Here is a 14,885-nt window from a genome sequence, read left to right as displayed (position 1 = left end):
CCATAATTACTGTTCCCATCGGCCCATAACTCTGCTCCTGGTCCCATAATTACTGTTCCCATCGGCCCATAACTCTGTTCCTGGTACCATAATTACTGTTCCCATCGGCCCATAACTCTGTTCCTGGTAACTCTGTTCTGTTCCTGGTACCATAATTACTGTTCCCATAACTCTGGGTCCCATAATTACTCCCATGTAACTCTGTTCCTGGTACCATAATTACTGTTCCCATCGGCCCATAACTCTGCTCCTGGTACCATAATTACTGTTCCCATCGGCCCATAACTCTGTTCCTGGTCCCATAATTCTGTTCCCATCGCCCATAACTCTGCTCCTGGTACCATAATTACTGTTCCCATCGGCCCATAACTCTGCTCCTGGTCCCATAATTACTGTTCCCATCGGCCCTGGTCCCATAACTGTTCTGCTCCTGGTACCATAATTACTGTTCCCATCGGCCCATAACTCTGTTCCTGGTCCCATAATTACTGTTCCCATCGGCCCATAACTCTGTTCCTGGTCCCATAATTACTGTTCCCATCGGCCCATAACTCTGCTCCTGGTCCCATAATTACTGTTCCCATCGGCCCATAACTCTGCTCCTGGTCCCATAATTACTGTTCCCATCGGCCCATAACTCTGTTCCTGGTACCATAATTACTGTTCCCATCGGCCCATAACTCTGTTCCTGGTCCCATAATTACTGTTCCCATCGGCCCATAACTCTGTTCCTGGTACCATAATTACTGTTCCCATCGGCCCATAACTCTGCTCCTGGTACCATAATTACTGTTCCCATCGGCCCATAACTCTGCTCCTGGTACCATAATTACTGTTCCCATCGGCCCATAACTCTGCTCCCGGTACCATCGGCCCATAACTCTGTTCCTGGTACCATCGGCCCATAACTCTGCTCCTGGTACCATAATTACTGTTCCCATCGGCCCATAACTCTGCTCCTGGTCCCATAATTACTGTTCCCATCTGCTCCTGGTACCCATAACTCTGTTCCTGGTCCCATAATTACTGTTCCCATCGGGTACCCATAACTCTGCTCCTGGTCCCATCGGCCCATAACTCTGCTCCTGGTCCCATAATTACTGTTCCCCACCCATCTGTTCCTGGTCCCATCAGCCCATAACTCTGCTCCTGGTACCATAATTACTGTTCCCATCGGCCCATAACTCTGTTCCTGGTCCCATAATTACTGTTCCCATCGGCCCATAACTCTGTTCCTGGTACCATAATTACTGTTCCCATCGGCCCATAACTCTGCTCCTGGTCCCATAATTACTGTTCCCATCGGCCCATAACTCTTCCTGGTACCATAATTACTGTTCCCATCGGCCCATAACTCTGCTCCTGGTACCATCGGCCCATAACTCTGTTCCTGGTACCATCGGCCCATAACTCTGCTCCTGGTACCATAATTACTGTTCCCATCGGCCCATAACTCTGCTCCTGGTACCATAATTACTGTTCCCATCGGCCCATAACTCTGCTCCTGGTACCATAATTACTGTTCCCTGCTCCTGGTATAATTACGTTCCCATCGCCCATAACTCTGCTCCTGGTACCATAATTACTGTTCCCATCGGCCCATAACTCTGCTCCTGGTACCATCGGCCCATAACTCTGTTCCTGGTACCATCGGCCCATAACTCTGCTCCTGGTACCATAATTACTGTTCCCATCGGCCCATAACTCTGCTCCTGGTACCATAATTACTGTTCCCATCGGCCCATAACTCTGCTCCTGGTACCATAATTACTGTTCCCATCGGCCCATAACTCTGCTCTGTTCCTGGTACCATAATTACCTGGTACCATAATTACTGTTCCCATCGGCCCATAACTCTGCTCCTGGTACCATCGGTTCCCATAACTCTGTTCCTGGTACCATCTCTGCCCTGGTATAACTCTGCTCCTGGTCCCATAATTACTGTTCCCATCGGCCCATAACTCTGCTCCTGGTCCCATAATTACTGTTCCCATCGGCCCATAACTCTGCTCCTGGTCCCATAATTACTGTTCCCATCGGCCCATAACTCTGCTCCTGGTACCATAATTACTGTTCCCATCGGCCCATAACTCTGTTCCTGGTCCCATAATTACTGTTCCCATCGGCCCATAACTCTGTTCCTGGTCCCATAATTACTGTTCCCATCGGCCCATAACTCTGTTCCTGGTCCCATAATTACTGTTCCCATCGGCCCATAACTCTGCTCCTGGTCCCATAATTACTGTTCCTGGTCCCATCAGCCCATAACTCTGCTCCTGGTACCATAATTACTGTTCCCATCGGCCCATAACTCTGTTCCTGGTCCCATAATTACTGTTCCCATCGGCCCATAACTCTGTTCCTGGTACCATAATTACTGTTCCCATCGGCCCATAACTCTGCTCCTGGTACCATAATTACTGTTCCCATCGGCCCATAACTCTGCTCCTGGTACCATAATTACTGTTCCCATCGGCCCATAACTCTGCTCCTGGTATAATTACTGTTCATCGGCCCATAACTCTGTTCCTGGTACCATCGTTCCCATCGCCCATAACTCTGCTCCTGGTACCATAATTACTGTTCCCATCGGCCCATAACTCTGCTCCTGGTACCATAATTACTGTTCCCATCGGCCCATAACTCTGCTCCTGGTACCATAATTACTGTTCCCATCGGCCCATAACTCTGCTCCTGGTACCATCGGCCCATAACTCTGTTCCTGGTACCATCGGCCCATAACTCTGCTCCTGGTACCATAATTACTGTTCCCATCGGCCCATAACTCTGCTCCTGGTACCATAATTACTGTTCCCATCGGCCCATAACTCTGCTCCTGGTACCATAATTACTGTTCCCATCGGCCCATAACTCTGCTCCTGGTACCATCGGCCCATAACTCTGTTCCTGGTACCATCGGCCCATAACTCTGCTCCTGGTACCATAATTACTGTTCCCATCGGCCCATAACTCTGCTCCTGGTACCATAATTACTGTTCCCATCGGCCCATAACTCTGCTCCTGGTCCCATCGGCCCATAACTCTGTTCCTGGTACCATCGGCCCATAACTCTGCTCCTGGTCCCATTACGGTTCCCATAACTCTGCTCCTGGTCCATATTAGCCCATATAACTCTGCTCCTGGTCCCATCGGCCCATAACTCTGCTCCTGGTCCTGCATCGGCCCATAACTCTGCTCCTGGTCCCATAGAGCCCATAAATCTGCTCCTGGTCCCATCGGCCCATAACTCTGCTCCTGGATCCCCATAGTTTATTCCCATAGTTGCTCCCGGTCCCATCGGCCCATAACTCTGCTCCCGGTCCCATCGGCCCATAACTCTGCTCCTGGTCCCATCGGCCCATAACTCTGCTCCCGGTCCCATCGGCCCATAACTCTGCTCCTGGTCCCATCGGCCCATAACTCTGCTCCTGGTCCCATCGGCCCATAACTCTGCTCCTAGTCCCATAGTTCCTGTTCGTTCCTCCTATGTTATGCCCGTCCATTACGGCTCATTCAAGTGATTCAATTTGATACAGCAGACGTCTTGTTTGTGTGCCACATTCCTCCATGTTGTTGTGACTGTTGGCTAGTTAGCTCCATAGAGATAAATAGTTTATTATATAGTTAGCTCCATAGAGATAAATAGTTTATTATATAGTTAGCTCCATAGAGATAAATAGTTTATTATATAGTTAGCTCCATAGAGATAAATAGTTTATTATATAGTTAGCTCCATAGAGATAAATAGTTTATTATATAGTTAGCTCCATAGAGATAAATAGTTTATTATATAGTTAGCTCCATAGAGATAAATAGTTTATTATGTAGTTAGCTCCATAGAGATAAATAGTTTATTATATAGTTAGCTCCATAGAGATAAATAGTTTATTATATAGTTAGCTCCATAGAGATAAATAGTTTATTATGTAGTTAGCTCCATAGAGATAAATAGTTTATTATATAGTTAGCTCCATAGAGATAAATAGTTTATTATATAGTTAGCTCCATAGAGATAAATAGTTTATTATATAGTTAGCTCCATAGAGATAAATAGTTTATTATATAGTTAGCTCCATAGAGATAAATAGTTTATTATATAGTTAGCTCCATAGAGATAAATAGTTTATTATATAGTTAGCTCCATAGAGATAAATAGTTTATTATATAGTTAGCTCCATAGAGATAAATAGTTTATTATGTAGTTAGCTCCATAGAGATAAATAGTTTATTATATAGTTAGCTCCATAGAGATAAATAGTTTATTATGTAGTTAGCTCCATAGAGATAAATAGTTTATTATATAGTTAGCTCCATAGAGATAAATAGTTTATTATATAGTTAGCTCCATAGAGATAAATAGTTTATTATATAGTTAGCTCCATAGAGATAAATAGTTTATTATGTAGTTAGCTCCATAGAGATAAATAGTTTATTATATAGTTAGCTCCATAGAGATAAATAGTTTATTATATAGTTAGCTCCATAGAGATAAATAGTTTATTATATAGTTAGCTCCATAGAGATAAATAGTTTATTATGTAGTTAGCTCCATAGAGATAAATAGTTTATTATATAGTTAGCTCCATAGAGATAGATAGTTTATTATATAGTTAGCTCCATAGAGATAAATAGTTTATTATGTAGTTAGCTCCATAGAGATAAATAGTTTATTATATAGTTAGCTCCATAGAGATAAATAGTTTATTATGTAGTTAGCTCCATAGAGATAAATAGTTTATTATATAGTTAGCTCCATAGAGATAAATAGTTTATTATGTAGTTAGCTCCATAGAGATAAATAGTTTATTATGTAGTTAGCTCCATAGAGATAAATAGTTTATTATATAGTTAGCTCCATAGAGATAAATAGTTTATTATATAGTTAGCTCCATAGAGATAAATAGTTTATTATATAGTTAGCTCCATAGAGATAAATAGTTTATTATATAGTTAGCTCCATAGAGATAAATAGTTTATTATATAGTTAGCTCCATAGAGATAAATAGTTTATTATATAGTTAGCTCCATAGAGATAAATAGTTTATTATATAGTTAGCTCCATAGAGATAAATAGTTTATTATATAGTTAGCTCCATAGAGATAAATAGTTTATTATATAGTTAGCTCCATAGAGATAAATAGTTTATTATATAGTTAGCTCCATAGAGATGAATAGTTTATTATATAGTTAGCTCCATAGAGATAAATAGTTTATTATATAGTTAGCTCCATAGAGATAAATAGTTTATTATATAGTTAGCTCCATAGAGATAAATAGTTTATTATATAGTTAGCTCCATAGAGATAAATAGTTTATTATATAGTTAGCTCCATAGAGATAAATAGTTTATTATATAGTTAGCTCCATAGAGATAAATAGTTTATTATGTAGTTAGCTCCATAGAGATAAATAGTTTATTATGTAGTTAGCTCCATAGAGATAAATAGTTTATTATGTAGTTAGCTCCATAGAGATAAATAGTTTATTATATAGTTAGCTCCATAGAGATAAATAGTTTATTATATAGTTAGCTCCATAGAGATAAATAGTTTATTATATAGTTAGCTCCATAGAGATAAATAGTTTATTATATAGTTAGCTCCATAGAGATAAATAGTTTATTATGTAGTTAGCTCCATAGAGATAAATAGTTTATTATATAGTTAGCTCCATAGAGATAAATAGTTTATTATATAGTTAGCTCCATAGAGATAAATAGTTTATTATATAGTTAGCTCCATAGAGATAAATAGTTTATTATATAGTTAGCTCCATAGAGATACATAGTTTATTATGTAGTTAGCTCCATAGAGATAAATAGTTTATTATATAGTTAGCTCCATAGAGATAAATAGTTTATTATATAGTTAGCTCCATAGAGATAAATAGTTTATTATATAGTTAGCTCCATAGAGATAAATAGTTTATTATATAGTTAGCTCCATAGAGATAAATAGTTTATTATATAGTTAGCTCCATAGAGATAAATAGTTTATTATATAGTTAGCTCCATAGAGATAAATAGTTTATTATATAGTTAGCTCACTGTCTGACGCTGTGGGTTGTGTCATCGACATCGTACCGCCATGAGGGCGCAGCAGGGTGGTCTGCTCGTCTTCTCATGATGACTCACTTCCTCTGTGATGTCATGAGGCGTCGACAGCGCCATTGTTCCCAACCCTGTCCCTGTCCCAGCCACCACGTCACCCCCATTAGACCAATTATATTATAGACACAAATGATTCCACAGCATATTTCACACCCTCACACACACACATATACAGAGACACACACACACACTTTCCTCAACTAACTTTTAAAGGTACACCAGAAATCCATTTAGGACACAGAAATAAGCTATCCTGGGACCTGTGGGGAGTCAGCAGCACTGAACTGATTAACTAAGGTAGAGCATCATGTTAGAGGGCTGAACAGAGGAACGTCTCTCTGAAGTAGAGCATCATGTCAGAGGGCTGAACAGAGGAACGTCTCTCTGAAGTAGAGCATCATGTCAGAGGGCTGAACAGAGGAACGTCTCTCTGAAGTAGAGCATCATGTTAGAGGGCTGAACAGAGGAACGTCTCTCTGAAGTAGAGCATCATGTCAGAGGGCTGAACAGAGGAACGTCTCTCTGAAGTAGAGCATCATGTCAGAGGGCTGAACAGAGGAACGTCTCTCTGAAGCAGAGCATCATGTCAGAGGGCTGAACAGAGGAACGTCTCTCTGAAGTAGAGCATCATGTCAGAGGGCTGAACAGAGGAACGTCTCTCTAAGGTAGAGCATCATGTCAGAGGGCTGAACAGAGGAACGTCTCTCTGAAGTAGAGCATCATGTTAGAGGGCTGAACAGAGGAACGTCTCTCTAAGGTAGAGCATCATGTCAGAGGGCTGAACAGAGGAACGTCTCTCTAAGGTAGAGCATCATGTTAGAGGGCTGAACAGAGGAACGTCTCTCTAAGGTAGAGCATCATGTTAGAGGGCTGAACAGAGGAACGTCTCTCTAAGGTAGAGCATCATGTTAGAGGGCTGAACAGAGGACCTCTCTAAAGTAGAGCATCATGTTAGAGGCTGAACAGAGGAACGTCTCTCTGAAGTAGAGCATCATGTTAGAGGGCTGAACAGAGGACCTCTCTAAAGTAGAGCATCATGTTAGAGGCTGAACAGAGGAACGTCTCTCTGAAGTAGAGCATCATGTTAGAGGGCTGAACAGAGGAACGTCTCTCTAAAGTAGAGCATCATGTCAGAGGGCTGAACAGAGGAACGTCTCTCTAAGGTACAGCATCATGTCAGAGGGCTGAACAGAGGAACGTCTCTCTGAAGTAGAGCATCATGTCAGAGGGCTGAACAGAGGAACGTCTCTCTAAGGTACAGCATCATGTCAGAGGGCTGAACAGAGGAACGTCTCTCTGAAGTAGAGCATCATGTTAGAGGGCTGAACAGAGGAACGTCTCTCTAAAGTAGAGCATCATGTTAGAGGGCTGAACAGAGGAACGTCTCTCTAAAGTAGAGCATCATGTTAGAGGGCTGAACAGAGGAACATCTCTCTAAGGTAGAGCATCATGTTAGAGGGCTGAACAGAGGAACGTCTTTCTAAGGTAGAGCATTGTGCACAGTGCCGGTGTCAGAGGGCTGAACAGAGGAACCCAGAGTTTAGGCTGAAGTACTGCAGGCGTGCATTTCTAAGTGACATGGAAAATTCCTCACTCATCTCACACTCTCTCACTCTGTCCTTCTCTGTGTGTGACAGGGTCTGGGTAGTGACGGGGTCTGGGTAGTGTCAAGTCCCCTACATCTGCTCTAACCTACTATCTGTATGTGTGTGTGTGTGTGTGTGTGTGTGTGTGTGTGTGTGTGTGTGTGTGTGTGTGTGTGTGTGTGTGTGTGTGTGTGTGTGTGTGTGTGTGTGTGTGTGTGTGTGTGTGTGTGTGTGTGTGTGTGTGTGTGTGTGTGTGTGTGTGTGTGTGACTGTCTTATCAGGTCCCCTATTTCGAGGTCTACTTCATGTCATCCAACGAGCTGCTCCAGAATACGTCAGTGCTGGCTGTTCTGCTGTTCCTGGCCCTGGTGCTACAGCGGACCTTCCTACAGGCCTCCTACTATGTCACCATAGAGACCGGCATCAACCTCCGTGGAGCCCTGCTGGTGACTGACTGGAGGATTCTGGGATTTGTAGGATACTGCGTCACCGATTCTCCATCCTTTACCCAAAGTGTTCACTTGTTCAGTCTCTGTCATAGATTTAATAACATTAGATGTGTAGTCATTGGCTGACGGGAGTTTCTGCCATTGTTCAATTCATGACGGGAATTGGGGAGGTGTAAAAATAAAGTGGGGAATCGGGACAGCCGTAGACAGTCACAGAGGTGGAGAATCTGGACAGCCGTAGACAGTCACAGAGGTGGAGAATCGGGACAGCCGTAGGCAGTCACAGAGGTGGAGAATCAGGACAGCCGTAGACAGTCACAGAGGTGGAGAATCGGGACAGCCGTAGACAGTCACAGAGGTGGAGAATCGGGACAGCCGTAGACAGTCACAGAGGTGGAGAATCGGGACAGCCGTACACAGTCACAGAGGTGGAGAATCGGGACAGCCGTAGACAGTCACAGAGGTGGAGAATCGGGACAGCCGTAGGCAGTCACAGAGGTGGAGAATCTGGACAGCCGTAGACAGTCACAGAGGTGGAGAATCTGGACAGCCGTAGACAGTCACAGAGGTGGAGAATCGGGACAGCCGTAGGCAGTCACAGAGGTGGAGAATCAGGACAGCCGTAGACAGTCACAGAGGTGGAGAATCGGGACAGCCGTAGACAGTCACAGAGGTGGAGAATCGGGACAGCCGTAGACAGTCACAGAGGTGGAGAATCGGGACAGCCGTACACAGTCACAGAGGTGGAGAATCGGGACAGCCGTAGACAGTCACAGAGGTGGAGAATCGGGACAGCCGTAGGCAGTCACAGAGGTGGAGAATCGGGACAGCCGTAGACAGTCACAGAGGTGGAGAATCGGGACAGCCGTAGACAGTCACAGAGGTGGAGAATCGGGACAGCTGTAGACAGTCACAGAGGTGGAGAATCGGGACAGCCGTAGACAGTCACAGAGGTGGAGAATCTGGACAGCCGTAGACAGTCACAGAGGTGGAGAATCGGGACAGACGTAGACAGTCACAGAGGTGGAGAATCGGGACAGACGTAGACAGTCACAGAGGTGGAGAATCGGGACAGCCGTAGACAGTCACAGAGGTGGAGAATCGGGACAGCCGTAGGCAGTCACAGAGGTGGAGAATCGGGACAGCTGTAGACAGTCACAGAGGTGGAGAATTGGGACAGCCGTAGACAGTCACAGAGGTGGAGAATCTGGACAGCCGTAGACAGTCACAGAGGTGGAGAATCGGGACAGACGTAGGCAGTCACAGAAGTGAATGTACTGTATCTAGTAGGTTGTTAATGTCCTCTGTCCTGTCCGTTTCCTAGGCAATGATCTACAACAAGATCCTGCGTCTGTCAACCTCTAACATGTCCATGGGAGAGATGACCCTGGGCCAGATCAACAACCTGGTTGCCATAGAAACCAACCAGCTCATGTGGTTCCTCTTCCTGTGTCCCAACCTCTGGGCCATGCCAGTGCAGGTGGGTTTTGACTAGATAGAATTCAGCTTATTTCGAAATGTACTTTTCGTAGCAGGTTAGGAGAATTTACGCAGTAGGTTAGGATAATTAACGTAGCAGGTTAGGAGGATTAGGTTAAGGTTAGGAAAAGGGTTAGTGTTAATTTAAAATGCAACAACAACAAAAAACTTTTGAGGTCAATTCGACGTAAGTGCAGGTGGGGCCATGCTGGTAAGATACAATCTATCTGGACATAGTCTCTATGTATGATCCGGCCAACAACCTGATCTTAAATGAACAAGTATGTCTTTTTTAAGCCATTATCTGCCAGTACCAATATGACCGTAATATTATGCATCAATAATATATCCCTAATAACTCCCTAATAACTCCATAATATATCCCACAAAGCTCCCTAATTTATTCCTAATAACTCCATAATATATCACTAATATATCCCTCATAACTCTCTAATAACTCCCTAATATATCCCTTATAACTCTAATATATCCCTAATATATCCCTCATAACTCCCCCATAACTCCATAATATATCCCTAATATATCCCTAATAACTCCCTAATATATCCCTAATAACTCCCTAATATATCCCTCATAACTCTCTAATAACTCCCTAATATATCCCTTATAACTCTAGTATATCCCTAATATATCCCTAATAACTCCCTAATATATCCCTAATATATCCCTAATAACTCCCTAATATATCCCTTATAACTCCCTAATATATCCCTAATAACTCCCTAATATATCCCTAATAACTCCCTAATATATCCCTTATAACTCCCTAATATATCCCTTATAACTCCCTAATATATCCCTAATATATCCCTAATAACTCCCTAATATATCCCTAATATATCCCTAATAACTCCCTAATATATCCCTTATAACTCCCTAATATATCCCTTATAACTCTAGTATATGCCTAATATATCCCTAATAACTCCCTAATATATCCCTAATATATCCCTAATAACTCCCTAATATATCCCTTATAACTCCCTAATATATCCCTAATAACTCCCTAATATATCCCTAATAACTCCCTAATATATCCCTCATAACTCTCTAATAACTCCCTAATATATCCCTTATAACTCTAATATATCCCTAATATATCCCTCATAACTCCCTCATAACTCCCTAATAACTCCCTAATAACTCCCTAATAACTCCCCAATATATCCCTAATAACTCCCTAATATATCCCTCATAACTCCCTCATAACTCCATAATATATCCCTAATATATCCCTAATAACTCCCTAATATATCCCTCATAACTCCATAATATATCCCTAATATATCCCTAATAACTCCCTAATATATCCCTAATAACTCCCTAATATATCCCTCATAACTCCTTAATAACTCCCTAATATATCCCTTATAACTCCCTGATAACTCCCTAATATATATCTAATAACTCCCCAATATATCCCTCATAACTCCCTAATATATCCCTCATAACTCCCTAATAACTCCATAATATATCCCTAATATATCCCTAATAACTCCCTAATATATCCCTCATAACTCCCTCATAACTCCCTAATAACTCCCTAATAACTCCCCAATATATCCCTAATAACTCCCTAATATATCCCTCATAACTCCCTAATATAGCCCTAATAACTCCCTAATATATCCCTCATAACTCCCTAATAACTCCCCAATATATCCCTAATAACTCCCCAATATATCCCTAATAACTCCCCAATATATCCCTCATAACTCCCTAATAACTCCCTAATAACTCCCTAATAACTCCCCAATATATCCCTAATAACTCCCTAATATATCCCTCATAACTCCCTAATAACTCCATAATATATCCCTAATATATCCCTAATAACTCCCTAATATATCCCTCATAACTCCCTCATAACTCCCTAATAACTCCCCAATATATCCCTAATAACTCCCCAATATATCCCTAATAACTCCCCAATATATCCCTCATATCTTTGTGCTGTGTTCCTGCTCAGATTGTGATGGGCGTGATCTTGCTGTACTACCTGCTGGGGACCAGTGCTCTGATTGGAGCTTCAGTCATCGTGCTGCTGGCTCCAGTCCAATACCTGATTGCTACCAAGCTGGCTGACACCCAGAAGAGCACCCTGGTGAGTCACCCTCTGTTCACGTTGAGACACTCAGGTTGTACACTGCCTGCACCAGTCACTGAGATCGTAGTTTCACTGTCTCTTTAGAGATGAACCTGCAAGCTTTACCATGAATAAATAGCCTAGGTTTGAGTGATTTCAGTTATTTTATGTTGTGATGAGGGAAACAGTATATGATATGGAAACAATAGCCTTTAAAAACAGTTGAAATGAGAAAATATTGATATTATTTTGTAGTTTAAATCTTCAGTAAGGCATCGCCCTCTTCTGACAGGACCAGTCTACGGAACGTCTGAAGAAGACCACAGAGATTCTGAAGGGGATCAAGCTGCTGAAGCTGTACGCCTGGGAGAACATCTTCTGTGACAGTGTAGAAGATACCAGGGGCAAAGAGCTCACCAGCCTCCGCACCTTCGCCCTCTACACCTCCATGTCTAGTGAGACATACACACACCTTGGCCCTCTACACCTCCATGTCTAGTGAGACATACACACACATTCGCCCTCTACACCTCCATGTCTAGTGAGACACACGCACCTTCACCCTCTACACCTCCATGTCTAGTGAGACACACACACCTTCGCCCTCTACACCTCCATGTCTAGTGAGACACACACACCTTCGCCCTCTACACCTCCATGTCTAGTGAGACACACAAACCTTCGCCCTCTACACCTCCATGTCTAGTGAGACACACACACCTTCGCCCTCTACACCTCCATGTCTAGTGAGACACACACACCCTCGCCCTCTACACCTCCATGTCTAGTGAGACACACACACACCCTCGCCCTCTACACCTCCATGTCTAGTGAGACACACACACCCTCGCCCTCTACACCTCCATGTCTAGTGAGACACACACACCCTCGCCCTCTACACCTCCATGTCTAGTGAGACACACACACCTTCGCCCTCTACACCTCCATGTCTAGTGAGACACACACACCTTCGCCCTCTACATCTCCATGTCTAGTGAGACACACACACCTTCGCCCTCTACACCTCCATGTCTAGTGAGACACACACACCTTCGCCCTCTACACCTCCAATAAGACACATCTCCTCTGTTACTTTATAATAGCTATCACATCCTTTCTTTTGAGCTGTGAAATCCCCTTCATTTTGTCCAGTAAGACACTCACACTGCTTATATTCTGTCCTCATTTATATTTGGGGCTCAGTTTGACTTAAGAGCTTTGAAGTTTGAAAATGTATTTGTTCTCTCCAAAGGATCTCTGTTGTTACATAATTTGACCTCTTTTCCTCCCCAGTTTTCATGAATGCTGCTATCCCCATCGCTGCTGTGCTTGTGGTAAGAGGGTTTCTCATCATCCCTGTATCCTGCAGGCCATTTTTCGGGCCAATTGTAGCTAGTGTTTTGCCAGCTCTGAAATCTGGCAACAATACCGAACTGAGTAACTGTGTGTCTCTGTCAGACGTTTGTCAGCCACGCCCTGATCAACAAGTCCAAACCCAGCTCCTCGGAGGCCTTCGCTGCTCTGGCCCTCTTCCACATCCTGGTTACCCCACTGTTCCTGCTCTCCACCGTGGTCCGCTTCGCAGTCAAGGCCATGGTCAGGTGAGAGGCCTACTGAGGACGCCCAGGAATAATGAATACTGGATAGTTACCAGCTAGACAATCTGCTGGAATCTTATTTGTATCATAGAAGGATTATTTATGTGTGTGGATGTGGGTGTGTGGGTGGGTGGGTGTGGGTGTGGGTTTGTGTGTGTGGGGGGGGGTGGGTTTGTGTGTGTCCTATCATATCGTGTCCTATCCACAGCGTCCAGAAGCTGGGTGAGTTCCTGCAGAGCGATGAGATTGGCGATGACAGCTGGAGGAACGGAGACATGTCTGTGTCCCTAGAGGCCTGTAAGAAACACCCTGGGGCGGTTAGTACACACACACACACACACACACACACACACACACACACACACACACACACACACACACACACACACACACACACACACACACACACACACACACACACACACACACACACACACACACACACACACACACACACACACACCATCCCTATTACCAAACACTGCCCCAAATACAGGCCTGAGTTGTGTTTAGTAGGGAACACTGAAGCAAAATGTAAACTCAATGGTGTGTTTCGAGGTAGTCTCTCAGCGTTTCAGTCTGTTTATTCACTTTGGTCCCTAATGAACATGACCCAATTACTCATCTGTCCCTCTGCCAGAGCAGCTAATGCTGGACATTCAGCCAGCACAGCACAGAGCCTAATCCAGGAGCTATTCATTTACAGCCAGCATGGAATACAACAACTAGTGTGTTACTCCAGGGTTTCCACAGCTCCCAACACGGCTAATGGACTCGTCAGGATGATGTGATGGTTATGATGCTTTTCAACTGACCAAGTTTCAGAGCCAACGTGTTTCTAACTTCAAACTGTTGGTGGAACTGCAGAGAAAGTGTCTGTTTGACCAGAGCAGATCTGGTCTCTGTAGAAGGAGGAACTGTAACTACACACCGTGCCAATCTAGCAGCAGTATTTCATGGGGAATCTCAACCAGGAGTCGTTAAGTTGCTGGTTGCTGCCAGTCTCGTCATGTCTTCAGCTGTTCTCTGGACTTTGACAAGTTTATTTCTGTGTTGGACTCCTCAGAAGGAGTGGAGGGAGACGGAGACCAAGTGGTGGAGGGGTTAGTGTGAGATGGAGGAGCCATTTGTTTAGGGCTGATGGAGGGAGGGAGGGATGTCTTGGGGATGAGGGGTAGGGGATAAGAAGCTCCCTCTGGGGACAGTCTCAGTCAGGGTCTGAGAGGGGGTCCTCCCTGGAGGTTACAGCGGATGAGGGGCCAAGTTTATCACTGAATGCAATCTCTCTCTTTCTGTTTTCTCACCCTCCCTTCATCTCCATCTGTTCATTTCTGTCTTTCATTCTATCCCTCCCTTCCTCTCTCCTCTCCCTCCCTTCCTCTCTCCTCTCCCTCCCTCTCTCTCCCTCCCTCTCCCATCTCCCCCCTACCTCTCTCTCTCCCTCCCTGCCTCTCTCTCTCTCCCTCCCTTCCTCTCTCCTCTCCCTCCCTCTCTCTCCCCCTCCCTCTCCCATCTCCCCCCTACCTCTCTCTCTCTCCCTCCCTGCCTCTCTCTCT

The 14,885-nt window shown here is 44.0% G+C and overlaps 1 protein-coding gene across 3 annotated transcripts in view; it reads left to right on the top strand.

The window, feature by feature from the left end:
* Positions 1-8,038: 8,038 nt before the first annotated feature.
* Positions 8,039-14,885, top strand: part of LOC124027626 (ATP-binding cassette sub-family C member 9-like) — a gene marked incomplete at both ends in the record, with an annotated part of 38,219 nt that continues 31,372 nt past the window's right edge. For all 3 annotated transcript variants that reach the window (XM_046339996.1, XM_046339995.1, XM_046339994.1), the window contains 7 exon segments: positions 8,039-8,142; positions 9,470-9,625; positions 11,615-11,749; positions 12,024-12,186; positions 13,025-13,065; positions 13,190-13,332; positions 13,538-13,646. In XM_046339996.1, coding sequence (XP_046195952.1) covers positions 8,039-8,142; positions 9,470-9,625; positions 11,615-11,749; positions 12,024-12,186; positions 13,025-13,065; positions 13,190-13,332; positions 13,538-13,646 — 851 coding nt within the window.

The sequence above is a fragment of the Oncorhynchus gorbuscha genome, unplaced genomic scaffold (genome assembly GCF_021184085.1).
Source record: "Oncorhynchus gorbuscha isolate QuinsamMale2020 ecotype Even-year unplaced genomic scaffold, OgorEven_v1.0 Un_scaffold_3398, whole genome shotgun sequence".
Taxonomy (NCBI): domain Eukaryota; kingdom Metazoa; phylum Chordata; class Actinopteri; order Salmoniformes; family Salmonidae; genus Oncorhynchus; species Oncorhynchus gorbuscha.
Note: the sequence above shows the minus strand (reverse complement) of the source record. Positions and strands in the feature narration are given on the sequence as shown.